General features: G+C 42.5%; 1 protein-coding gene across 7 annotated transcripts in view; it reads right to left on the bottom strand.

Moving 5' to 3' along the window:
- Positions 1 to 872: 872 nt before the first annotated feature.
- NCAM1 (neural cell adhesion molecule 1) overlaps positions 873 to 21612 on the bottom strand; it is a 140793-nt gene continuing 120053 nt past the window's right edge. For 2 of the 7 annotated variants that reach the window (XM_075774799.1, XM_075774798.1), the window contains 5 exons: positions 19910 to 20090; positions 7371 to 7578; positions 6836 to 6952; positions 4220 to 5002; positions 873 to 1405 (listed from right to left, as the gene is read on the bottom strand). In XM_075774799.1, coding sequence (XP_075630914.1) covers positions 1285 to 1405; positions 4220 to 5002; positions 6836 to 6952; positions 7371 to 7578; positions 19910 to 20090 — 1410 coding nt within the window. In that variant the 3' untranslated portion in view covers positions 873 to 1284. Of the gene's footprint in view, positions 1406 to 4219; positions 5003 to 6835; positions 6953 to 7370; positions 7579 to 15562; positions 16582 to 19909; positions 20091 to 21612 lie in introns of those variants that run through there. The other 5 variants (XM_075774801.1, XM_075774800.1, XM_075774803.1 and 2 more) reach the window with 3 other exon arrangements.

The following is a 21612-nucleotide window of genomic DNA, read 5'->3' as shown; positions in this document are numbered from 1 at the left end:
CAAAGCTCCGGGAGGGTTCCATGAAGGAAAGGGGAGAATGTCCTAAAAAAGCAGAGATTATATTTCTCTTATGCAGTCAGGCCCAGGTCCAGCAAGGGACTTAAACGCTTACTAAATTTAAGTATAGAAGGACTCTCACCAGCACCTCTCTCATTCCAAGTTAAGCGTGTGTTTATGTGGATTGCTGGATAAAGACCTCAATTGGTGACAAGTGGTTTGAATACCCCCCCACCCAAAAAACCCCAACCCAAAACCCAGCATTACTTTTCTTCTTACTCCAGTAAGAAATAATAATAATAATAACAACAACAACAATAATTAAGAAAAGATAAAGGGGAAACAACTAATGTAAACATCCATGTTTTAAAATGTCTCCCTTTGCAAAGCAAGCATGCTGCTAACCTAGTATCTATAGACTGCATTTACTTAAAAAAAAAAAAAAAAGGCAGCTATTTTACACATACATTTAAACACAACAAAAGTTAAAAAAATTGTCAATTGTAAACACTGGAAAGAACAAAAGTTGGCAAAATTAACATAAAATTTAAAGAAATGTAGAGTCTGAATACTGCAAATCGAAATATATCCCCGAAGCTGCAATTTTGGCATTCTTCCTAAAAAAAGATAATAATAAAACCCAAATAAATGTCTAACGTGGAGAACAGAATTCAGTCACAAATTGCTCAAGACACTTTGCATACTGAACAAATACAAGGTGAACAGAAATTATAACTTATTTATGAGGCTTTACATATTTCAAACTCGACTGAAAAGTATAAAAATAAATTGTGGACTTTGTTCTTTAAGTACCAGCTGTACCAAGTAGTACAGTGGTTATATCTGCTATCCTAACAAAGGAAAGAACAGGGTTGTTTTTTTGTGTTGGTTTTTTTTTTTTTTTTTTTTTCTAGGACTAGTTGATTTTGAGCTGCCCGACCACGTTACAAATGGCATTTGCAATTTTGCTTATTTGAATATACACAGGGTCAGCTAAGCCCTGACTTGGTTATGGGTTTAACCCTGTTTTTAAAATGTATTACTTTTTAAAAGCAAGTGCACAACAAATAGGACCTTTCTAGAAATCTTAAAAAAAAAAAAAAGAGAAGAAAAGTAAAGAAAAGAAAAAGAGATATTCCCTCCCCCTCCCCCCCCATTTATGCATTTTCTGCTTGGTTTGTTTTTTAAAAAAGGCAACAGACACTAGAGGAATGAGATGTGTGTTGTGTTTTGTGTTTTAAATGCTTGGGTGAAGTTGTTCTGTCATTTGTTTTCATCTGTTGCTGATCATGCTTTGCTCTCATTTTCATTTGTTTGTGTGGCTTCATTGGGGACCGTCTTGACTTCTGCTGGAGGTGTCTTAGTTTCCGTTGCTTGCACTTCAGATTTGTCTTCTACTGGGATTTTCCTGAAGAAGAATCACCAAAATGGCACAGTTTAGAGACAAAGAAATATAGACTGTCTATTGCTGTATTAGCCATAAAAATATGTTTCTGGAAACAAGCAAATACATTGCCTCACTAGAGCAAAATGAGCATTTCCAGATGCAGAAATAAGTAAAACCAAACTCACCCCCCACCCCAGCTTCAGTGAAATCTTTGTTTGATTTTCTTCCTGCCCTGAGTTAACATACTAGCAGGATGAAGTCTCAGGCTGCAGCAGAGGTGCAAGGCATGTTGTGGTGTGAAAAAAGGAGCAAAAGGGAAAACCTCACACAGCTGCAAAGGAATTTGATTTTACCGTCACTCACTTATGTGCCACCCAAATGCCCTATTAAAATAGATCACCATTTTAGCAGAAAATCTTTTTCCCTACAGGAAGTCAGTCCCAGAATTTCCCAGTATGTTGCAGGAAGGGCAACACAGAAGTAGGGAACTTTGTCAAATACATTTTCACAAGTGTAACAGAGGTCAACATCTTCACAGGCTAAAGCTCAGGTTCATCACCCTGTCTTTTGGCACTTTACTGAAGGATCAGAGAAGCCTGTTTGCCCAATGCTCTCTTCATAGTCATGAAAAGTGCCACACAAGGCATATCTGGTGCCCCCCCCCGAAGTCCATTAGCCACAAAGGTAGTCTGAGATGACCGCAATCTTAATTCACCCTGATGAGCAGGTGAGATGAATCTACGCCTATAGTTGCAATACTGATTTGCCCCAGATGAGCAAACAGATGACACAGATGAGCAGCAGAGGTAGGAGAAGGTGGCTGGATTGGCAGAAAGAACACAGCTCTGCATTCCACCATACCAAGAATTCATTAACATAACACAGACCAAGTTGCATTAATTCAGTTAAAATGTTTTCTTACTATGGGCAAACCATTTCCCACCTCCTTTCAGTTTGGTACCAGATCACAACTCTCTATTCTGTTTGCCTCTCTGTAGCACCCAGCATGACAGGGCAGTGGCTTTAGGTGCAGTGAACTGAAGTGCACATGGATTTCTCTGCTTGGGAGCAGCTCAGCTGCACCCATCAAGGCTGTCTGGATCCCTGCAGCCCTAGTGCATCAGCTGTGTCACCCAGGCTTTCCAGGAAGGGCCAGATGCTCCATAGCCATGTGGGGCACAAGGCAGTACTGTGGAACAGTCACACGGCAGGAGCGTCTCCCGACTTAGGGGAGGACTGGAGCACAGCAGGGAGGTGGGGGACCAGAGCTGTAAGATAAGGCACCTGAAAAACACAGTAAAACAGCATGGGTTTTCACTCAGATTGGGAAAAGTGCCTGGTTCTCGGCTCTACAGTGTCTGACTGACTGCTCTTCTGTGAGCGCTAATATACGTTGCAATCACAGTGTCAAAGCCAATGGCCAAGGCCAATGCATTATTTTGGATTAAATACAAAGGTTCCAGAATGAGGTCATTTTCCTGGAGATGTGAGGATGGAAAAAGTTCTAACCAAAGCTGTGACTTAGCATATGTCTCCAGCGTGGTTGCTATAGCAAGATTTGTCTGAGTGAGCTGTGAACCCAGCTCTAGAATAGCTAGTTAGGTTCTTGGCAGCAATCTAGCTGACACTGCAGAGCCCAGTGTCCTCAATACACTCCCCTTTGCAAAAGCTAAAGATGCAGTGCAAACTCAGTCTTTTGATTTTGGGAGCTGCTCCCACAACAAATCTGAGCTGCCTTTTCAGGACAGTCTCTCATGATAAAGCACAGACCCTGCTCACACAGGAAAGGCAAGATACTCCTTCTATTTCATCCTGCCTCTACCAAAGCATGGTATCCAAATAGGAAGTCAGAAGGAACAGGAACCTTAGGTACTTGTCCCCTCACAGATGCCTTATCCATTTTCAGTCAGCATTTTCCAGGCTTCTGTGCTCACAGCTCTGTCAGCAACTGCCACTTAAACCAACACAGCAAGAGTGTTCTTGTCCAACATCTGCACAACAGCTGGGGACCCTCCTCCCGGTTACCCAGGTGTGGGACTTCATGCTGTTTGCACTCTCCAGTTACAGTGTCTCCTGCCAAACATAAGGTGCAGACTCAGCTGAGGAATGTGGATCCTGTCCAGATGATGTAAGGCTCCAAAGGACCCCTAGGGTTGTCCTGCCCAGGAGCATGCTGATGCTCTCTGAATAAATCAGGTGGGTAAAGAGAAGACCCGGTAGAGTGGATGGAGACTCATCTCTTAATATACCAGGACAACACACTGTCAAGTTTTCCTGACCCAATGACGCTGTGACTGCTCCCTGTCTCTCAGACACGATCACATTGTCTTATCCTTTTGCCAGTTTAGGGACAAATACAGAGGTACCGTGCTTTTACAGTTTCACATGGCTCTAGTTTCTGCCCTGCCTTACACTGAAATAAGTTCTGAAGGGCTCCACTGATCTGTTAGGAAACTGCATTTGGGTAGCTCTGCTCACTGAATTGCAGGAACTCAGCACTTCTGAGGACAGCACTTCTTTTGCTGTTCAAACTGAACAGTTTCTGATCTCTTTCATAAAATAAATAACCTACAATAGACAAAGCTGCATAGACAAAGCTGCATAAAGGTCTAAAGAATTCCTGGGTTTGTCTTTTCTCCGCTTCCCTGGCACAGCCTATTCCTGCTTTCCTCCTGGACCTTTAAAGCCAAGCCCTGTTTAGGTGGTTCACAGGTGAGTTAGTTTGCTAAGAAAACAATGAGATTAGTTAAGAGAACACCCAACAAGAACACAGTACAAGCACCAGTGCACAAGAGACACAGCACGCAACCAACAGAAGATTAAAGGCAGCCATACTCGGTCTTTGCAGGTGCAGCAGGTACAGAGCTGTCTGCAGTGGAAGAAGCAAGCTCACGAGCTTGCCCACTATTCACACTGGCAGGAGTAGCAGTGCCAAGAGCTGCAAAAACATCCTTTGCAAGGTCAATGTCTGGTGTCTTGAAGGTCCCTTCGTCCATTTTAAAGTCCTCATTCTGGGAGGGGTTTACGGTGCTGCCTGAAGCAGCCTCGCTCTTCAGATTGCATGGGTTCTTGGTTGTCTCTGTTGGGCTCTTCACTGTATTGGGCTGCACAGCTTCTTTTTCAGGGCTCTTGGCGCTTGAGATCTCCTGCTTGGGCTCTGAAGGAGCTGGAGGGCTAGTGAGGTTTGCAGGGCTTGGGGCAGCTGACTTGTTACTAGCTGCCACTTTGGAGGTCTCGGCCACGTTAGCAACAGCGCTGGGGCTGAGCACTGCACCTTGGTTGGACAGGACACTTGAAGACAAATTATTAGTAGCTGGAGTAGAGCTTGGGGTATCACTGAGATCAACAAGAGGGGCCACTTTAGGGGTGGAGGAGGGTGGTGGTGAAGAGACTGAGGAGGCTGCCCCTTTGGCTGGAGTAGCCTGGCCAGGCGACATGGAGTTTGAGTCAGGAATGGCCGCGGCTGGCAGGGCAATACTGGAGGTCAGCGTAGTGGTCTCGCTGGTAGGGCTGTTCTGAGCAGTGGCAAAAGTTTCAGTGATAGTATCAGAGTTAGTGGTGCCTGTAGTTACGGAAGGCAGCATGTCCTCAACAGTAGCTGCAGTATCGGCGGGGTGCCTGTGAAGAGGACAGGAGTAGGAGAGAAATAGAGACAATGAAGCCTGTAAATGACAGCAGGGGAAAGGGGAGCAGAACGTAAGAGTGAGACGGCAGGTGAGTGACACAGCAGCAGTATGGCATATGATTACAACACACACAGAACATGGAGAGGTACTCAGAGGAGCAGAAACCTTTCAGAGGTCAAACGTGCATCGGGTAGCAAGGGCTGGCTGTGATGACTGAAGAATAGCTAGGAAGAGAAAAAGCATGGACGACACATCCTTCAGGAATGGCTTGCTCACGCAGATTTTGATTCAAGTCTTAGCCAAATGTAACCCTGTCAACTTGCAGAGACTCTTCTCTTTTAGCCTAACTCTCCTCTCAGCCTCTTCCACCTAACCTCACAAGGAAGCTTTCTAGCAATTCCCTGAGCTTGCAGCCCTGTGCCATCTGTCACGATGCAACAACGTCCCAGTGTGGGACCCCTGAATCCAGTCCCTCATCTTGGCCCTGTCCTTTTGCCTTCAAGTCTAAGGCCTTCATCAAACCACACAAAATATAATTCTTTTTCTCTCACCCACACATGGAATGCATATATGTACATACACATACATACATGCAGTTTTGAGGTGATCTTTTCTGCTGTTTTGACCAGATTCCAGCCTGTTGTGTTAGCTGGAATAAAGTTTGCTTTAGCACAGTGTCTTGATAGTGTAACTATGCTTTAGCAGCCATGATGTAGCACTGGTTGCCTTAACAATTACACGGATGCCAGGCTGGAAAAACAAATGGTTTACTCCATGAGAAGCTGGTGTGCCTGAGAACACCATCTCAGGCTTATTAACAGAGAGAAAACCTTCACAGAGGAGGATAATTGAGGTAAAACTCTAGTGAGACTAGCCAAGACAATCAGGACAATCTAAGTCCCAGCTATTCCTCAGTGCTGCGTGTCCACACTTCAGTGCTGTTTGTGGACATAGCATCCTTTCTCCTCTCACCTCACAGAGACTTCCAGCAGAACCATTTTACCAGTGGGCCCCACTGCTAACCTAATCAAAGGAGGTGAGCAGTATGAGGGTGGAAGACCCTGACCACCTCACCACTGTGATGACTCTGCTGAAGGAAAGGAACCCAACTTGTGTCATCAATACCAAACGTGACCTAAATATTAACAAACATTTCAGCAGCTTCCTAAAGCGAACGCCTCCCATTACTACTGCAGAAGCTATGGTGAAGTACTCAGAAGACACTGGAACTGCAATGGTTTAGGAAAGAGCTTAATGTAGACAGTGGGGTATACTTAAACCTTGCCAATCCCAGCTAACATGGATTCACACACTCAGGCCCCAAACAAGTTCTCCAATATAAACAAAGCTTAGAGGTAGCACTCAGCCCTCTCACAGAATAATCAAACTTGCCATGCCTCCCTCAACATCCAGAGCATAGCTACTCTGCTGCTATCAGTAGAGAGGACTGCTTTCACCATGGGGGTTCAAGCACTCATCCAGCATGACTAGGGCAGAGCTCAAGAAGGAGCTGGTGCCAGCTGGGAGCTGCTTTTGCTCTGAATCCTTTGCAGTGAACCTGGACAGGTGCCTGATCTACACAATGGACAGAACTGGCAGAAACAGGCTTTTCAAAAAACATTGCTTTAATCCCTTCCAGTGCTGGAAATAGGAGTCACTGAATCTTGGGGAAGAGAGCAGGCATTTCCTTACTGATATGTCACAAATGGAGTGTGGAGATTTTACCTTTCTTCCTGCCCTAAGTCATGGACATGAGAGATCAGGGATTAAGGCAACTGAGGGCAATGTATTGACCCTGTGCTAAGATTGACTAATGGCAACATACTCTGGCTCCGTCAGCGGGGTGGTCTCATTGGGCTCTGTGTGTTTTCCCCCATCATGGTTGGGTGTCCGCTCCTCTTCAGTCCGCACCTCCACAATAGGCTCCTTGGACTCATCTTTCCTGTAACAAGGGAATGGCATAGAGATTGGTTCCCATTCACACTAGGTAGCCTCCTACAAAGACATGCTGCAAGTGTCGATAGCGAATGACAGAAACAGACTGGCCTAAAAAGCAGATTACTTCTTTTTGTCACTCCCCCCTTCCAGTTATTACCTACAGCACAGAAGACCACCGTGATGCCCAGCATTTGAGCCAGCCATTTGATGGCTACCAACAGCAATAGGACAAACCCAGAGACAAAGCTGAAGAAACCCTTTCCTGGAAATATAAAGCAGAACCACCATTGTCCCACATCTTTTCAGTACCTTCCCATCACAGATGAGGAACCCAGAACTCCCTAAAACAGTTTGTTTTCTGGAGTTGCTGAGGGGACACAGTGATCAACAGAAGGAGCAATATAAGTGATGACAGTACTCACGAGAAGGCGGCTTTGCCTTCCTCCATGTCTTTGCCCTTGGCTCCTGGGCCGGATTTGCCACATAAATTGACAGCAATGCACATCAGCAGGCCACACTTGTTGAGGAAGTAGCAGGTGACATCCACAGCCACCAGGAGCAGCACAAAGATAACAATGAGAATGCCTATGATGGCAGCAGTCCCAAGGCCTGATGTAGGGCTAGTGCTGGCTTTAGAGACCAAAAAGAGAAGAACAGAAGGCATTGTAGTTAAAAGGTGAGCTGGGGCAAGTTATGACTCAAATTTGGCTATGCTTAAGTTGCAAGCATGGGAAACGTACAGAAAGTACACCTTCTCCCAAGCAGTCTTATGTTATAACCAGTATTTTATCCTAAAGACATGTAGGACAGTCTACCTGAAAAGACAGATTCACTTAGACCTAACAGGGCTTCTCCCATCTCTATTAGGCTAAGGCCTGGAAAGCAGACTACGGAAACCTCTTTACTGTAGCATATACTCAGCTGGAACAGTGAAGGGCTCCTGCTTCCCTCCACCACTTCCTCAAAATGAAGGCTGTGTCTAGGGTCCAGAGTGACTTTTGCGCTGCCAGCCTGACACAAGGACAAGTGTAAATGAAGTCGAGACTCTGTAAGCATGACTTGCCCTGGTGGGACACAGAATATGGGGTGATACCTATGAGGCCTCAGCATTAATTAGCCCCTTATGTGGTGAAAACAAAAGGAGAATTTAAAACCTTCCTGTTGCTCAGGTAAGACCCAGCTATCCAGAACTGGGAAGCGGTAAGCTTTTCATGTCTTATCCAGAGATAGCTGAGCTCGTTGGTGAATGCTCTAGGAGTGTTTTGGCTTAGGTACAGACAATAATCCAAGCAGCCACCTGAGGCAGCAGATGGTAAAGATAAGCAGACTGTCACTCTGTTGACACTGTCCTGGTCTCAGCAGCTGCCCGCTCCACCACACCCAATTTCCATCATGTTTCCCCAGCTATAGAATAGAAAAAAAATACCTTGTCTTTTCCAGGAGACAAAAGGACAGCAGGTGAGAAGTGGTGATGGAGGCCTAGAAAATGCATGGGGTTGCCCATACAGTACTAACTTCAGGGGAAGTGCCTTTAACTTTCTATCTGTTGTAAAATGCCAAGTACTTTCTTAGAAACAGGGAGTGGATAAACACATCAGTTATCCTGTCAAAGCCTTTGATCGTCACAAAACCAACAGGCACAGCTTCAATGTTGCCAGCTGCAGCTTCCCAGCTTCTTGCTATCATACCCTAAACACAAACTACTTTTTGTTCTCCTTGTTTTATTCAGAATAATTCTTCCCAAGCTGCTGATCTGCAGGCAGAGTGTTTGGCTGTTGAGTTATACAGTTCAGCACCTATTTGGATCTACCAAACTACTCAAAACTAGCTTGCTAGTCTCAAGCGTCACATAACCTGCCTCTCACTACGGGACTGTGCACTCAGCAAAGTCCTGTGCATCTGACAGAGCTGCTTACTGATGCTTACTGAGACAGCTGAACAAGAGCAGCATGTTTGTCATTGTCTGTAGGAGTATTTTGGGTTTTTTCTTTCAATTAAGATGCAATTCTCTTCATTTCTACTGCACTTTTTTTACTGCCGGATGTCACAACCCTGAAACACTTAGAATCTTCTCTTTGCAGAAAAGCCCGGCAAAGCACCTCTTTCCACTCAGCCTGATCCATGTTGACTTTGACAGGTGGACAGATCATTGCCACAGCTCACAGACAGAGCACCGTACCCTCTGCCACACATTTTATTACTCAAAACTAGGAGACAGAACATCCTCAGCATGAGGCAGGTAAGTGTTGCTTCATTTTGTGACCCTGATACACATTAAGGAATCCAGACTCCAACAGGAAAGTTTCTTTCTGCATTTGACTGTATCTAAAAGTCACGCTGAAGCACCTGACTCTGACACGTACATCACAAGTCCATTAAATGCTCAGCAGAACATTTGTGCCACAGACCAGACCCCTGCCAGCACCTTGCAGCAAGCTGCATAATTAAATGAATTAATCACCCTCCATTGCATCCAGGGAGTGAGGAGGTCATGTATTTTTCCTCTTCTAACGTATTTGGGATTCTTGAGTGGATTATTCAATAATTAATGTGTTCCTGTTCACACCAGCTCCTGGAGAAAAAGCTAAAGATGTGTCAAACTTCTCATCTACATCATCTTTCTGGGAATGAGCTCCTTGGCAGGCTAGTAAAGGTGCACTAAGGAAAGCATCACAGACAGGATTACAGCATACTAGCTCCTTGTTGTGCCTGCAAATATACCTTATCTCAGTCACCAGAGACAAAATATTTCATTGTGGGACAGCTAGAATTTTCCCATGTGCTAGAAAACATCTTCTAGAAAATTCTATTCAAATGAGAATCCTACTCTTTGCTTCCTCTGCCCACCAACTTTTATAAGACCTGTCAGTATCAGCTGTAAGTCCCTTAAGGTCAGGAATTATCTGTGGCATAAACCACATCAATAGTCTTTTATATTGCCCACATCTTGTCTGTGGACCACTGCACATGACCCACGTGAACTGCAAAAGCTGCAAACCCATTAGGACAATCATAGCCTCTGCCTCTGGGGCACAGCTAAAGCTTCTAGGTCCTCAGCAGGCATTGCAGCAGTGGCTGTTTTCAAGCGCTGTAATGTTTACACATGGTATTGGACTTGGGCAAGCTGCTTTACGTGAATAGTAAAGAAGGAACTAATTTCTTCCCTGTGCAGGAGTCAGTTCGCTGTGCCATCGGAGATCAAAATGTTCAGGCATTCCCATGGGATCCTGGGCCAGCCTGTTACCATTTCACTTCTGGCAATACCAAGGCACGTGTTTAAACAGGGATGTAAGTGTAATTCCAGTGTAAGCTGGAAGTGAAAGAATACCTCAGTCTTTGGCATCAGCGTGACTAATGTGGAAAAGCTATTCAGAAAAGATGCTGAGAAAGACAACAATTCAGGGAAATATCACAATTATGGTTGAAGAATTAAACAGAAATTACTTGGGAAATTCAGTCAATATAATTTCAAGAAAGAAATGTGCAGGGATCAGTTAGGTCAATGTAGCCCTATATGCAGCAGAATAGCACATACAATAAAGGAACTTTATCTGAGCAAAGATACAGCAAGATTCAAAAGCTGAAAACAGAATGTGGATGAGCTTTGGGCAAACAGAAGGTGGATGAGCTCTGGCTCGGAAAAACGTATCCCAAATGAAATCTCCAAATGAGAGCAGAATGTCGTATTTTTCTCCACCAAATTTGGCTGAAATCTGCTTCACTTTCTAAACAGGGATTTTATGCAGATTCTTTAGCACTCCTGCAGAAAAGCCTGTCTGAATACTCACATCTTTCTATTTTGGATTAGTAACAGGAAGCAAAAATGGAAGAAAAATATGGTTCCTGTTCCAAGCGACATTTGCCATTCCACTTAAAATGACAATGGCAGGGCTCATATGTTTGTGTGTGCATGTCCGTGCATTTCTGCGACCAGTGCTTGGGAAGCAGAGTGTTAGTTCTCTGATAGCCCCTGGCAAGGACTAGGATCCATTGGGCCAGCAGACACTCTGCTCTACAAAAGCAGCCCTCAGCAAGTACCAGACCCCACAAAATGACTAATCTTGCTAATTGCAATGTGCATGATGAACAAAGTGCCAGACTTCTACTCAAGGGCCCAGTAACGGCTCCCTGACTTGATCTACAGTCTGTCTAAATTTTGTTTTCACATAGCTTCCATCAGCTTCTCGTGAGGCACTGAAAACACTTACAAACGTAACATGAACAAATATCTAAACGTTCACAGACAGAAAGTCTGAAAATTGTTACAGGTATCCCAGATTTTATGAAACTTGTCCAAACCACAGGCACATTATCAGATAACCTGCGAGGCTTTTCTCACATGAAAGGTTATAAAAGATCAGATGTAACAGAGAAAAGACGGTTTTATGACTAAGACAACAGATAAAGATGTTCAAACCTAACTAACTTTCTCTGTTCTGCCACTGATTTTCTCTGTGACCCCAAGCATCCCTGAACCAGTGGCTTCAGCCACTACAACTGCCAGAGATTTGCTAAAGCCAATATAATCAACGATTTGTAGCAAAGATGTGCCCCGCTATCCTTCCACTCTGACTCAGGGTCCTATCTTCTATGTTTAGGAAGCATTGGCATAAACTATTCATAATGCTATACTAGGAGGGCTCCTATATAACTACAAAATAATTCTGAGTTTCCTCAGAAGTCCATTTGGTTTAATTAGTATGAAGATACAGTGCTAACCGAGACTGCTGTGGTCTCGCAGCCACAGAAAATGATCTGCACCATATCCACCAAATTGCAAAGAGCACCCAACTTACATTGAGTGGCTGTGTTGTCAATGAAACTTCAACAGCCCCCAAGAACTGCTGCATCCTGGTAGTAGACTGACTGGCCCTGAAATTTTGGAACCCACCGCACAAGGTTATAAAAACCAAGCACTACTGTTCCCAAAGGTCCAATTTCTGCTATGATAGCTACAAAATAACTCTTTTCTTTCTAAACACCCAAAGGAGAGCTACTGACTAGGTACAAGTCTCACCTCCTTGTTTCTCCCTCTCTTCCAAATTGTTACCTTTTCTGCTCTGCCCCAGGGAGCACCAGCAGCTACGATAGGAAAGGCTGACAGGAAGAAGAGTATGGAGATGGGGAGAGTACGGGCAAATCTGCAGAGGAATGCCCTTGGGTTTGTGCTATTCTCAGATTTTACCTTTCAGAAAAATGAAACTGGGCCAAGGTAATTGCCTGCAATGTTTTTTTTCCTAGGCTAGTAAGAAAGCCCTGCAATTTTCAATAATTTTCAAATCTCTTCCACTAGTTCTGGTTTTGTAAACTCTAATTCATGACGTGAATCGATATTCCAGTCTTTCAGAGATTAGCAATAGGGAAGAATGATATAAGAATCCTTAAAGACCCCATGAACTCGGAGGCTGTTGGTGCTGCATTTCTTTTTTCTGTATATATTTTGTAAAGGAATTTTGCTGTTGCTATAAAATGCAGGAAGCACATAGTCTATTACTCAGTTTCACAGACTGGCACATTTGATTAAACTGATCTACGAATACTTTCAGAACTATCCACTCCATCCTATAGCTACATTTATGTTGTATTTAATCAAACTAATATTTAGACACTTTATTTCCCTAACAAGTTTTCTGGGGCCTAGAACAATTCAGTGTACAAAAGAAGCAAATAAACAAACAGCTAGGTTGTTAAGCATCAGCTGCTAACACTGCGTGTACGAGAGTACATGTGTATCACCAGTGAGTACTACCGTGTAAATAGACGGCAGACATTTATGACCTGATCCAGAGCACATTCAACCTGATGAGAAGCTTTCTATTGACCCCTTTTGCTATTTTCAGGACTAAGACAAATAATACTTCCACAGGTTAAATAAGGAAACACAAAATGTTAAAAAATTTCTTTAGTCCTGAATTATAAAGAAGTGAAGAATTTATTAATTACAAATTATTTTTTCAATGGAAAATGAGCTTCCTGCAAGACGGACTTTTCTAATCACCCTTATTTTACAGTGCACAATAAAATGACCCATCAATTTTACTTCCTGCAACTCTGTACAGACATCTGCCCTGTCAGAGAGAGCAGAACCACTGAGATGTGTCTTCCTAGCGGGGTCTCAGATAGAGCATGCAGTGAATGTTCAGGCACAGGCAGACAAAGAGACAAAAAAGGGATGGAGAGAAGCAGATGAGATTCCAGGCATTTCAATGATCCTACAATATTTGGCAGAAGAGAGAACAAACAAAACAAATAAAATTTCATGCATCAGAAGGAAAAAAAAAAAAAAACCCAAACCAAAAAAACCCACCACCCAGGAGAGAAAAGCCATTTGTTCTCAGTGGATGCTAACAGTTTTAATTTGCAAACACTTAAAAGTATCCTCCAAAGAAGGGGTGCCACATTTTACAGACCTCATTCTCTCAGACCCTCTGCACAATTTATAGTGGAGAAAAGCAACATGCAAGCAACCTTCTATTCCAAGTGACAACAGCTGCTGTTTCCACACAGATTGAGGCTTGACAACTTATGCTTGCCTTCAACTTAGCTACTAGGTAGAAGAAATATGCAGCAGTCTGTGGAGCATTCCTTCCAAGACAAAGAGGGCAATGGGTATTTCCCAAAACTAGTATACTGAACTCCTTTTAGATTGTCACCAACACTGTGTGGGTTCAGGGGTCTGCTCCTGGCTTCGAGCCCTGTTATATTCCTATGACTGACTCCCTTCCTAAAGCTGAAAAGGGGAACAGGAGCATATAAAGAGGAAAAACTGTAACCAAAGAATGAGTCACAAGAAGATCCTCTTTCAGGAGTAAACCTAACTGTAAATCTGAACAGTTGATCTGCAGTCTGACCTCTGCCGCAGCTGCCCTTCTGCGTTACTACAATGCACACACCTCAGTGCCACTGGCTGCTCCTTCCACTCCACCAGCTTCAAGAGTCGGGAGAGCTTCAAAAATTTCTTTTTATCTAGTAGAAACCAGGAGGTGTGAACAATTGCAACTGATCCTGGTGGAGCAGAACATTATCAAACAAGGCCTTCCTGTAAAGTGAAGGCAGCCAAAGTAATGCTTTGACAAACATCTTTGAAAATATGTATAACAACAAACTGGGGGTACAGCTGCTGGAATCCCATGGGCCATGTGAGATCCTACAAGGCTCTGCAGTTCGTCACACACACACGGAAACATCTTTTCTAAGGGCTGAGGTTCCAGTCTTTCTGTAGGTATGACTTGTTCCCATAGAACGTGGGCTCGCAAAGAACATGCATGTGTGTGCCGAAAATCTGAGTGCTTGAACTACTTCTGGTTCCAGATCTGAATCTATGTCTCATCTCTGAGCACAGGCAAGAGAGTTGGCTTTTCTGCAAACTTTTTTACAATTTTATTTACATCAAGAACAGGCCTGGGACCTTGTACAGCATTGACTGTCAGACCTCAAGGGTCCGATGTATATCTAGTTCCTGTTGTTACGAATCTGCGTAAACTGGTGGTAAAAATATTGGTTATGTTCCTTATTTTTACAAACACAGGGACAGAAGCTCTTCCTGTACATATTCCATGTTGACTGGATTCCTGTTTGCCATTGAGTATGGGATTCATTTCAAGTAACTTCAGCCATGTAAATGAACTCATCTACTTGTCTGGGCTTTGCCTAGTCACCACAGAGAGGAGGCCCCTTAGAGCATAACGCATCTCCCCTGCCTTAAGGCATCTCCCCTTGAATAGGAAGAACGGCCTCCAGAGGTGCTGTTCTCTCTCTACGCAACATTATGAAAAGTTATAGTTTAGGCAAAATAATTTTAATAACCTATGAGTTAGGTGAGATATATCTCAACCTCAGCTAGTAACCTCCATCTGTGGATAAGGGGAAACCCACAATACAAGCTGATATCAGATCTACAGATGAACTTAAATTCAGCTATAGGGGAATGTCACACAATTTTTTAGTATCATGATTACTCTTGCTGTACTTCAAGAACACTAAAGTGTACACTCAAAAGATCTAACAAATTTTCTGTACTCTAAAACACTGGAGGTGAGGGGGTTTTTTTTAAAGAAATCCACATGCTTTTGTGTGTAACACCTGCACAAAGTTTTCATTTATAATTTAGATAGAAATGCAGTTCACAAATCATAATGAACAAAGTCTGAATAAACACAGCAGAGCATAAAACGCATAGTTAGACAAGACTGATGGCAGGGGTGGTTTTGTCCCTATTAGAATTTTGTTAGAAAGATTAATCCCATTCCAGACAACTGATAGTATTTGAGACATTCTGTACAGACAGTTCAATAACTATGTCAACAATTTCATCCCTGGCAACCTCAGGTCCCCTCACAGGAAAAGAAAGACATGGAGGGAAAGAGACACTCATTTTTAGAAGAGCATCAGAGCCAAATAGATTTCCCATCACAAAGAGAATTCATAAGGGTCACAGGGGCTTTTTATTGTTGTTGGGTTGATTTTGGGCATTGGTGGGTTTTTGGGGATTAGGTTTTTGGGTTGTTTTTTTGTTGTTTGGTTTGTTTTTTGTTTGGTTTTTTTTTTTTTTTTAAGAATAAGAACAAGAGAAAAGTCAAATGAAATTTGTTCAATGAAATGCAATACACAGAACTTGGTAACAAAAATGCGTTATATCGCACCAATTTACACCATGGATTAATCCTGCCTGGTAGTGTCACATGCATAGTTAACCATGAACTTTATTAAGGATCAGTAATAATAATTTATCTGGTCAGGTAACTTGATCCAAGCTAATCTTTTCTGTTAAAATGGGAAGAAAAGGGATCTCTCTATGAAGTTGATAATACACTCGTGCAAAACCAGAAAATATTGGACAAGCATCTGTTGCAAATTTGTATGCTTATGGGCTGTATTATACCCCAGATCCACTATGTGTCAGGACATACTGGACTGCACACAAGGGGCCAATTAAGTCACAAAGATTCAACCACAGTAAGAAGGAAAGAAAGAAATCTCTTCAGTGTAATTCCCACAAGGTGCTTATACTCAGACCACTACAGTAGGAAAACCTTCTAATGGCCATAAATTCGCATCCGCATGCAAAAGCCCACAGAGACATTTGTCTGGGCAACCAGTAGGATTATCTCTGACAAATCTTCTTTCTCTTTTTATAGCCTGTGGGTTTAGATTTGTGGAAGGGGCTTTAGAAACCTTTTGCACAATACAGTGGTGATCAGCACCAGATGTGCAGAGAAATCAGCAAAAAGCAGTATCTTAAAAGGCTTTCAATATTGTACCTTCCTTTGATGAAAAACAGCAAGCAAACAATAACGAAAATCTTTCTTTACATCCATTAAAAAGGGCAAATTCATTACAAGTAACAAAAAAGTTAAAGACAAAAAACTTGGCTTAACCTTTTTTCCTTGTTACAAAATACAAACTCTTTCAAATTAAACATTTTTTTAAAATGTTCTCTGTTGTTTTTTTTTTCTGAACTGACATGATCCTCTGAAGCAAAGTTATCTGCTTTCATGCCTTGGTGGGACCCAGGCCTTTTCAAGCAAATATTGCTTTATTTTATTTTAAGTTTCTAACAGAGCAAAAGCAGAATCACTGCAGAAAGAAGCAATGAAACAAAGGAGGACGACGTTGATGGACTTCCCAAGGTCGCTGCAGGTGCCAGACAATGGTTCCCAGGAGGGGAAAATATGGTTGTTTAAAAACAAATTTGGTGCATGTGGCAAGCGTGGATGTTTCCCAGTGAGATCCAAGGTGACATGTATGACGACAGACACAGGAAAGGAGTAAGGGGAAGAAGGGAGAGGGGAGGGAAGAAAGGACAAGGAAGAAAAAGAAAGAAAGAAAGAGAGAAAGAGAGAAAAATAGATAAAAAAAATTAGGTCATAAATATAGAAAACATAAGAATCAAAGGTTTATTTAATTTCATAAATTAAAATGGCTAAAGGTTAAAGAAGAGCATTAGCACATTCACACCAACAAAGGGGCCAGTTCAGAAGCTCAGCAATGCCCAAAGCCGCAGAGCTGGGTCCAAGTCAGGGTTTATGGGGTTTGCAAGCACATGAGATTAAAAATGATGGAACAGAAGGCTCAGCGAGAAACACAAGAAAATGATTATCTGGTATGTGAAAGGACAACACTACCTTTTACATATCAAAAAAAAAAAAAAAAAAGCAAAGCTTTTGTGTAGCAGACAATTCACCTGCCTGTCCAAGTTCTTCCCCCAAAGCCTACTGTACCAAGGACCTGGATAATAGGATCCAGGTGACTAAAACCCTGGTGAAGCAAGAAGGTTTCAAGAATACAAGACTGACTTTTCCAATTAGCCTTCCAGCTGCTTGTAAACTACTCTAATGCAGTTATTACTGAAAATAATACCCTTATCCTTCCAATCACTTTAAGGACACTGTACAGATGATGGTAACAAAGGACTCTACATAATAAATAACCATTTTGTCTGCAGGAAATTCCTAGCTATTACTGTCAGGCAGAACAATGCTATGTTGGAGGCACTGGCTCTGACTTCTCCTATGTAGCTCATTTTGAAATCAAAATCTAAAAGCTAAACACCATGAAAATAACAAGAGATGCTAAAGGAAAGCAATACACAGAGCCTCTTTCCTACTGCAATTTGGCATACTTGCCTTCATTTCAATGGAGGCCCGTGGACTGCATGTCAGAAAAATCTAGCCTGCCCTCTGGAAATATCTTCCCCAACATTATTACTTTGGGGATCAGCTTAGGGAATCAAAGGGTCTGGAAACACCTTGGAAAACCTAACAGAAAACAGTCCTCTCTACATAAAATGAAGAAAAAAAAAAAAAAAGGAAAGAGTCACAAATTCAGTATAGTCAGCAGTAATCATTTCACTGCACAGTGCTCTACTTGCCCCTGAACCAGAGCACATTCCTTCTGAGAACCAACTGCATCCATTTGTTGGGTCAATCCTGCAGCAAATTTGCACTCTGAAATGACTGCTTTTCAGAGTGCTTCCAATATTTCCAAGTGCAACATTTGACTGGCAGCCTCAAATCCTGATTCCTCCTAAGCAAGGAATAATTTTAGAGAGGCCAAGGAAGTCACACGTATGATAACAAACTGGGCTTCCCCCCACCCCATATTTTTAGACAGTCCCTGCCCATGTTACTGTTGGATTTAAAGGGCTCAGTGGCATCTGGGCTCATTGCTCCTCCCATTGCCATGGACTACAGTATGAACGCCGTGTACTCCAAAGGCACTAGCATTCTCAAAATTTGCTAATACGCCTGTGCAAGACATCCCAGCTGTCCCAGGTAGCTTTGCTGTCCTATTGGGCATGTAGAAAGGCTAAGAGACTATCAGAACAGGAAGGCAACAATGGTTGCACACAAAGGAGTGTGGAGGAACAAAAAGACTGATGAGTACTTATAACTTTCCCTGGGGAGATACATCACAGTGCAAAGGAACCACTTTCTGCTGTTTTCAGGCTACTGCATTTGACTGTTCAGCTCTGAACTGACCTTAAGGCACTCTTTGCCAAATTACCCTCACTTTGTCCTGCCACATCAGTCACGGTTGTCCTTCAAATATGTGAGGGTAGTAAGTATTAGAGCTGTTGAAAATGAGAATCAGAGAGTAAGTTGCTTAATGAGTTACTGAGGGTCCTTCCACCCAAAACTACAGTCTTGTTGAAACACACATCCCAATCTCTCTTTTGCCCCACTTCCCTCCTCCTCCCTATTCTCATCCTCCCTACCTTACACATTTTTCAAGCCCCAGCCAACTAGGTCATCCATTTGTATGCTTAATGACATTATCTAGCTTAATTAAGTGGAGTTTCAGCATGCAAACTGCACAAGGTCTCAGCTGTTTCCTTCAGACAGGAAGGGAGTGGGCGCAGTGGTAGCAGACCAAAGGACTGAATTCTCAGTGCAAGGGAAGGACTGAAGAAGACTCTCTAGTTGTTCTGAAGAAAAACATGAGACTGAGTTAACCAGCTAGAAAGACAGAATGTAATCAAATCACTCCCTTCAATATGGACTGTCAGCAGTGATCTGTGGCTGTGCAGTGAGCACTTAGATTGACTGACTCATAAGCTTTAAAGTTCATCCATCTGCCTTTAACCAATCAGAACTGCAGAACTTTAATTTACAGGTAGTCCAGCAATTTCATCCTTGAGGTGTTTTTTTTTTTTTTTTTTAATGTGCACTACCACCACTTGTGTAGAAAAGCTTGCAACACCTTCCAGTGAACTCCTCATTCCTAGCATCTCAGCTAACAGGATCTGTTTGTTTTTCATAGTATTTGTGCTGCTTCTTTTTAAGCAGCTAATAAGTACAGTCTGTCTGAAACAGGAGTTTCCAGCAGCATTCTAATGCAATTTAGTTACTTTGCCCTAATGCCTTACCCAACGTTAAAACAGTGCTGTTTTAAAATTAGTGTAATTTGATCTCCATTTCATTTAATAAAAAATCTTCAGAGAAAGATTTTAACTCCCTCCCTTTCTCCGCTAGCAAACTCCTTATGCCCTTATTTCTCCAAATGCTGAGCTGGATGGACAAACAAGCAGTAAGCAAGCCCAAAGCAGATTTGGAAAGGAAATCTGCATTGTGAAAAGCATTCGCCCCAGAGATCCAAATAGTCTCTTTTGCTTTAGTTTAAAATGAGAATCTTACTTTCTGGTTTCAGAAAGCATTTTCTATCCACTGCTTTTCTCATCTGGCAATCCTGTTACCCTGATACAAAAAGCCAACATTCCCTGTAAACAGTCAGGATTTGTCATGTAGCATTCCTAACAGTGTACTGCTAATGCTGTACATACTGTAACATGGACTACAGTACAGGTATGTACATGGCAAAACCTAAGCTTTGGATGGGTAACCAATTGTGATAATGGCTTTAAGCAAGCGAGTTGTCAGGGTTACTCAGGCACATTAAAGGATGCAGCACTGTTGCATTAATTGGAAGCAGAAAACAATGGTAAAGCTTATGACTGCTGTACCTGGGATGACAGTAGGCTGAGCAGAAGTTCGGAAAGCATAGTGAGCTGGTTTGGACTTCCCTTGCTGGTTTTCTGCTATCACATAAACCTCATACTCCGCATTCCAGTCCAGGGACTTGAGCATGACGTGGTCACTGCCAGACGGAAGTCTGATCTCTGGTTTCCATTCTGAGGAATGCTTCTGCAGAGCAGCAAGATGACAGGCAGGGATGCAAAACACACAGCACAACATTAGTAGCCAGCTTTGAGGACACTGTAATGATTAACTAACAAATGGAAAAGGAGGGAGGTTTCTACACAAGCATATGCTCCTTAGCTAATTCAGGGATGCAAAACATCCTGTGGTCTTGGCTTTAAGTGGAGAGGACAAGAGATACTAAAGCAGCCTCTGTCCTGCTCAGAATCCTGTTTTCTGCAGTGTTACCACACCTGAAGAAAATCCCTCAGTTCTTCCTCTAATCTTTGCCACATCACTAGACCACTTCCATTTCAGAGGGGAAAAGCTGTACCTTCTGTATGTCTCTGCCCTGCAAAGCACTCTAAGAGTCTTCTTTCAAGTCTTAATATGTCAAAGCTAAATTATTTGAAACACAGAGATTTACTTCTTAACGTAGATCTGGCTGAGCTTACCACTACCAACTACCATTCTATTCTGCACCGTTTAAGAGAGATTTTAAAAGGTGCATACAACCAGTAACTCTTATAATTCCTATGCCAGTTTCAAGGAATCCAGATGTACATTTCACCTAGCTGAATTTGAAACACCCACTGCCAAGGTACCTTGAGACAGTCATAGGTAGTTTTCCGGGACTGCAGTGTGCTAACAGACTTTTCCATCTCTGCCAGAATATACGGTTCTGTGACACTAGATCGTACTTCTGACATGCCAAAGACTCTCCTTATTCTAAGAAGTGTTAAGTAACCTAAAATGCACAAAATAGTAAATACTCTTGGGATTTCTAGACTGCAGTGCAAAGTTTGGTCTGCGACTTTAAGGATTATTCATTTGTAGCATATAAAGAAAAATTACTAATAGCCAGTAGCTTCATATTCTCATTGATGCCCTCTCAAGGTCCTGTTCCTCAAGGATGTGCTAAGCAATCTCTCCAAGTGGGTGGGGTTTTTTTGTTTGTTTTGTTTTTCGCCATTGTAAGAAAAACCATCTAATACCACCTAACACAAAACAAGGGCCATGTTCAGCTTACAACAATGCTAGCTGCTCATCACACGGATGTTCTTTCCCAAGACTAGAGCTAGATGTTTTGCTCAGAGAATCATGTATTTTGCAATCCTGAGTAATTTACAATGAGAGCTGATGAAGTTAGGCCTAAAGGGGAACTGCTTCCAATAGCATCTCTCACTTTATCTGTGCCTATACTGGCTACACTGAGTCTTATTCAACAATCTGTAGAATTATTTGGTACTGAAGCGCCCATTACTCAATCAACTACGGCAGTTTCAATGACCAACGGAAAGTTATGATTAGATACATGTCTGAAGGGGGGCAATGCTCTACACTCTGAACCTCTGGTCCCTGGCTATTTAAGTAGTTGCTGGCAATCCCATCTTGGACGTATATGAAATGAAATAACACTAAATGCATGTAATTATCATATGCTCACAGAAGACAGCATGGAGAAATAATCTTTCATAGTCAAAGTGAAAGGAAAGAAAATGAGACAAAGATTTTGTATGTTGCTTGT

Source organism: Balearica regulorum, chromosome 23, assembly GCF_011004875.1.
Source record: "Balearica regulorum gibbericeps isolate bBalReg1 chromosome 23, bBalReg1.pri, whole genome shotgun sequence".
In the NCBI taxonomy this organism is placed as follows: Eukaryota; Metazoa; Chordata; class Aves; order Gruiformes; family Gruidae; genus Balearica; species Balearica regulorum.
The sequence above is the reverse complement of the archived record's forward strand: the minus strand, read 5'-3'. Positions and strand labels throughout refer to the sequence as shown.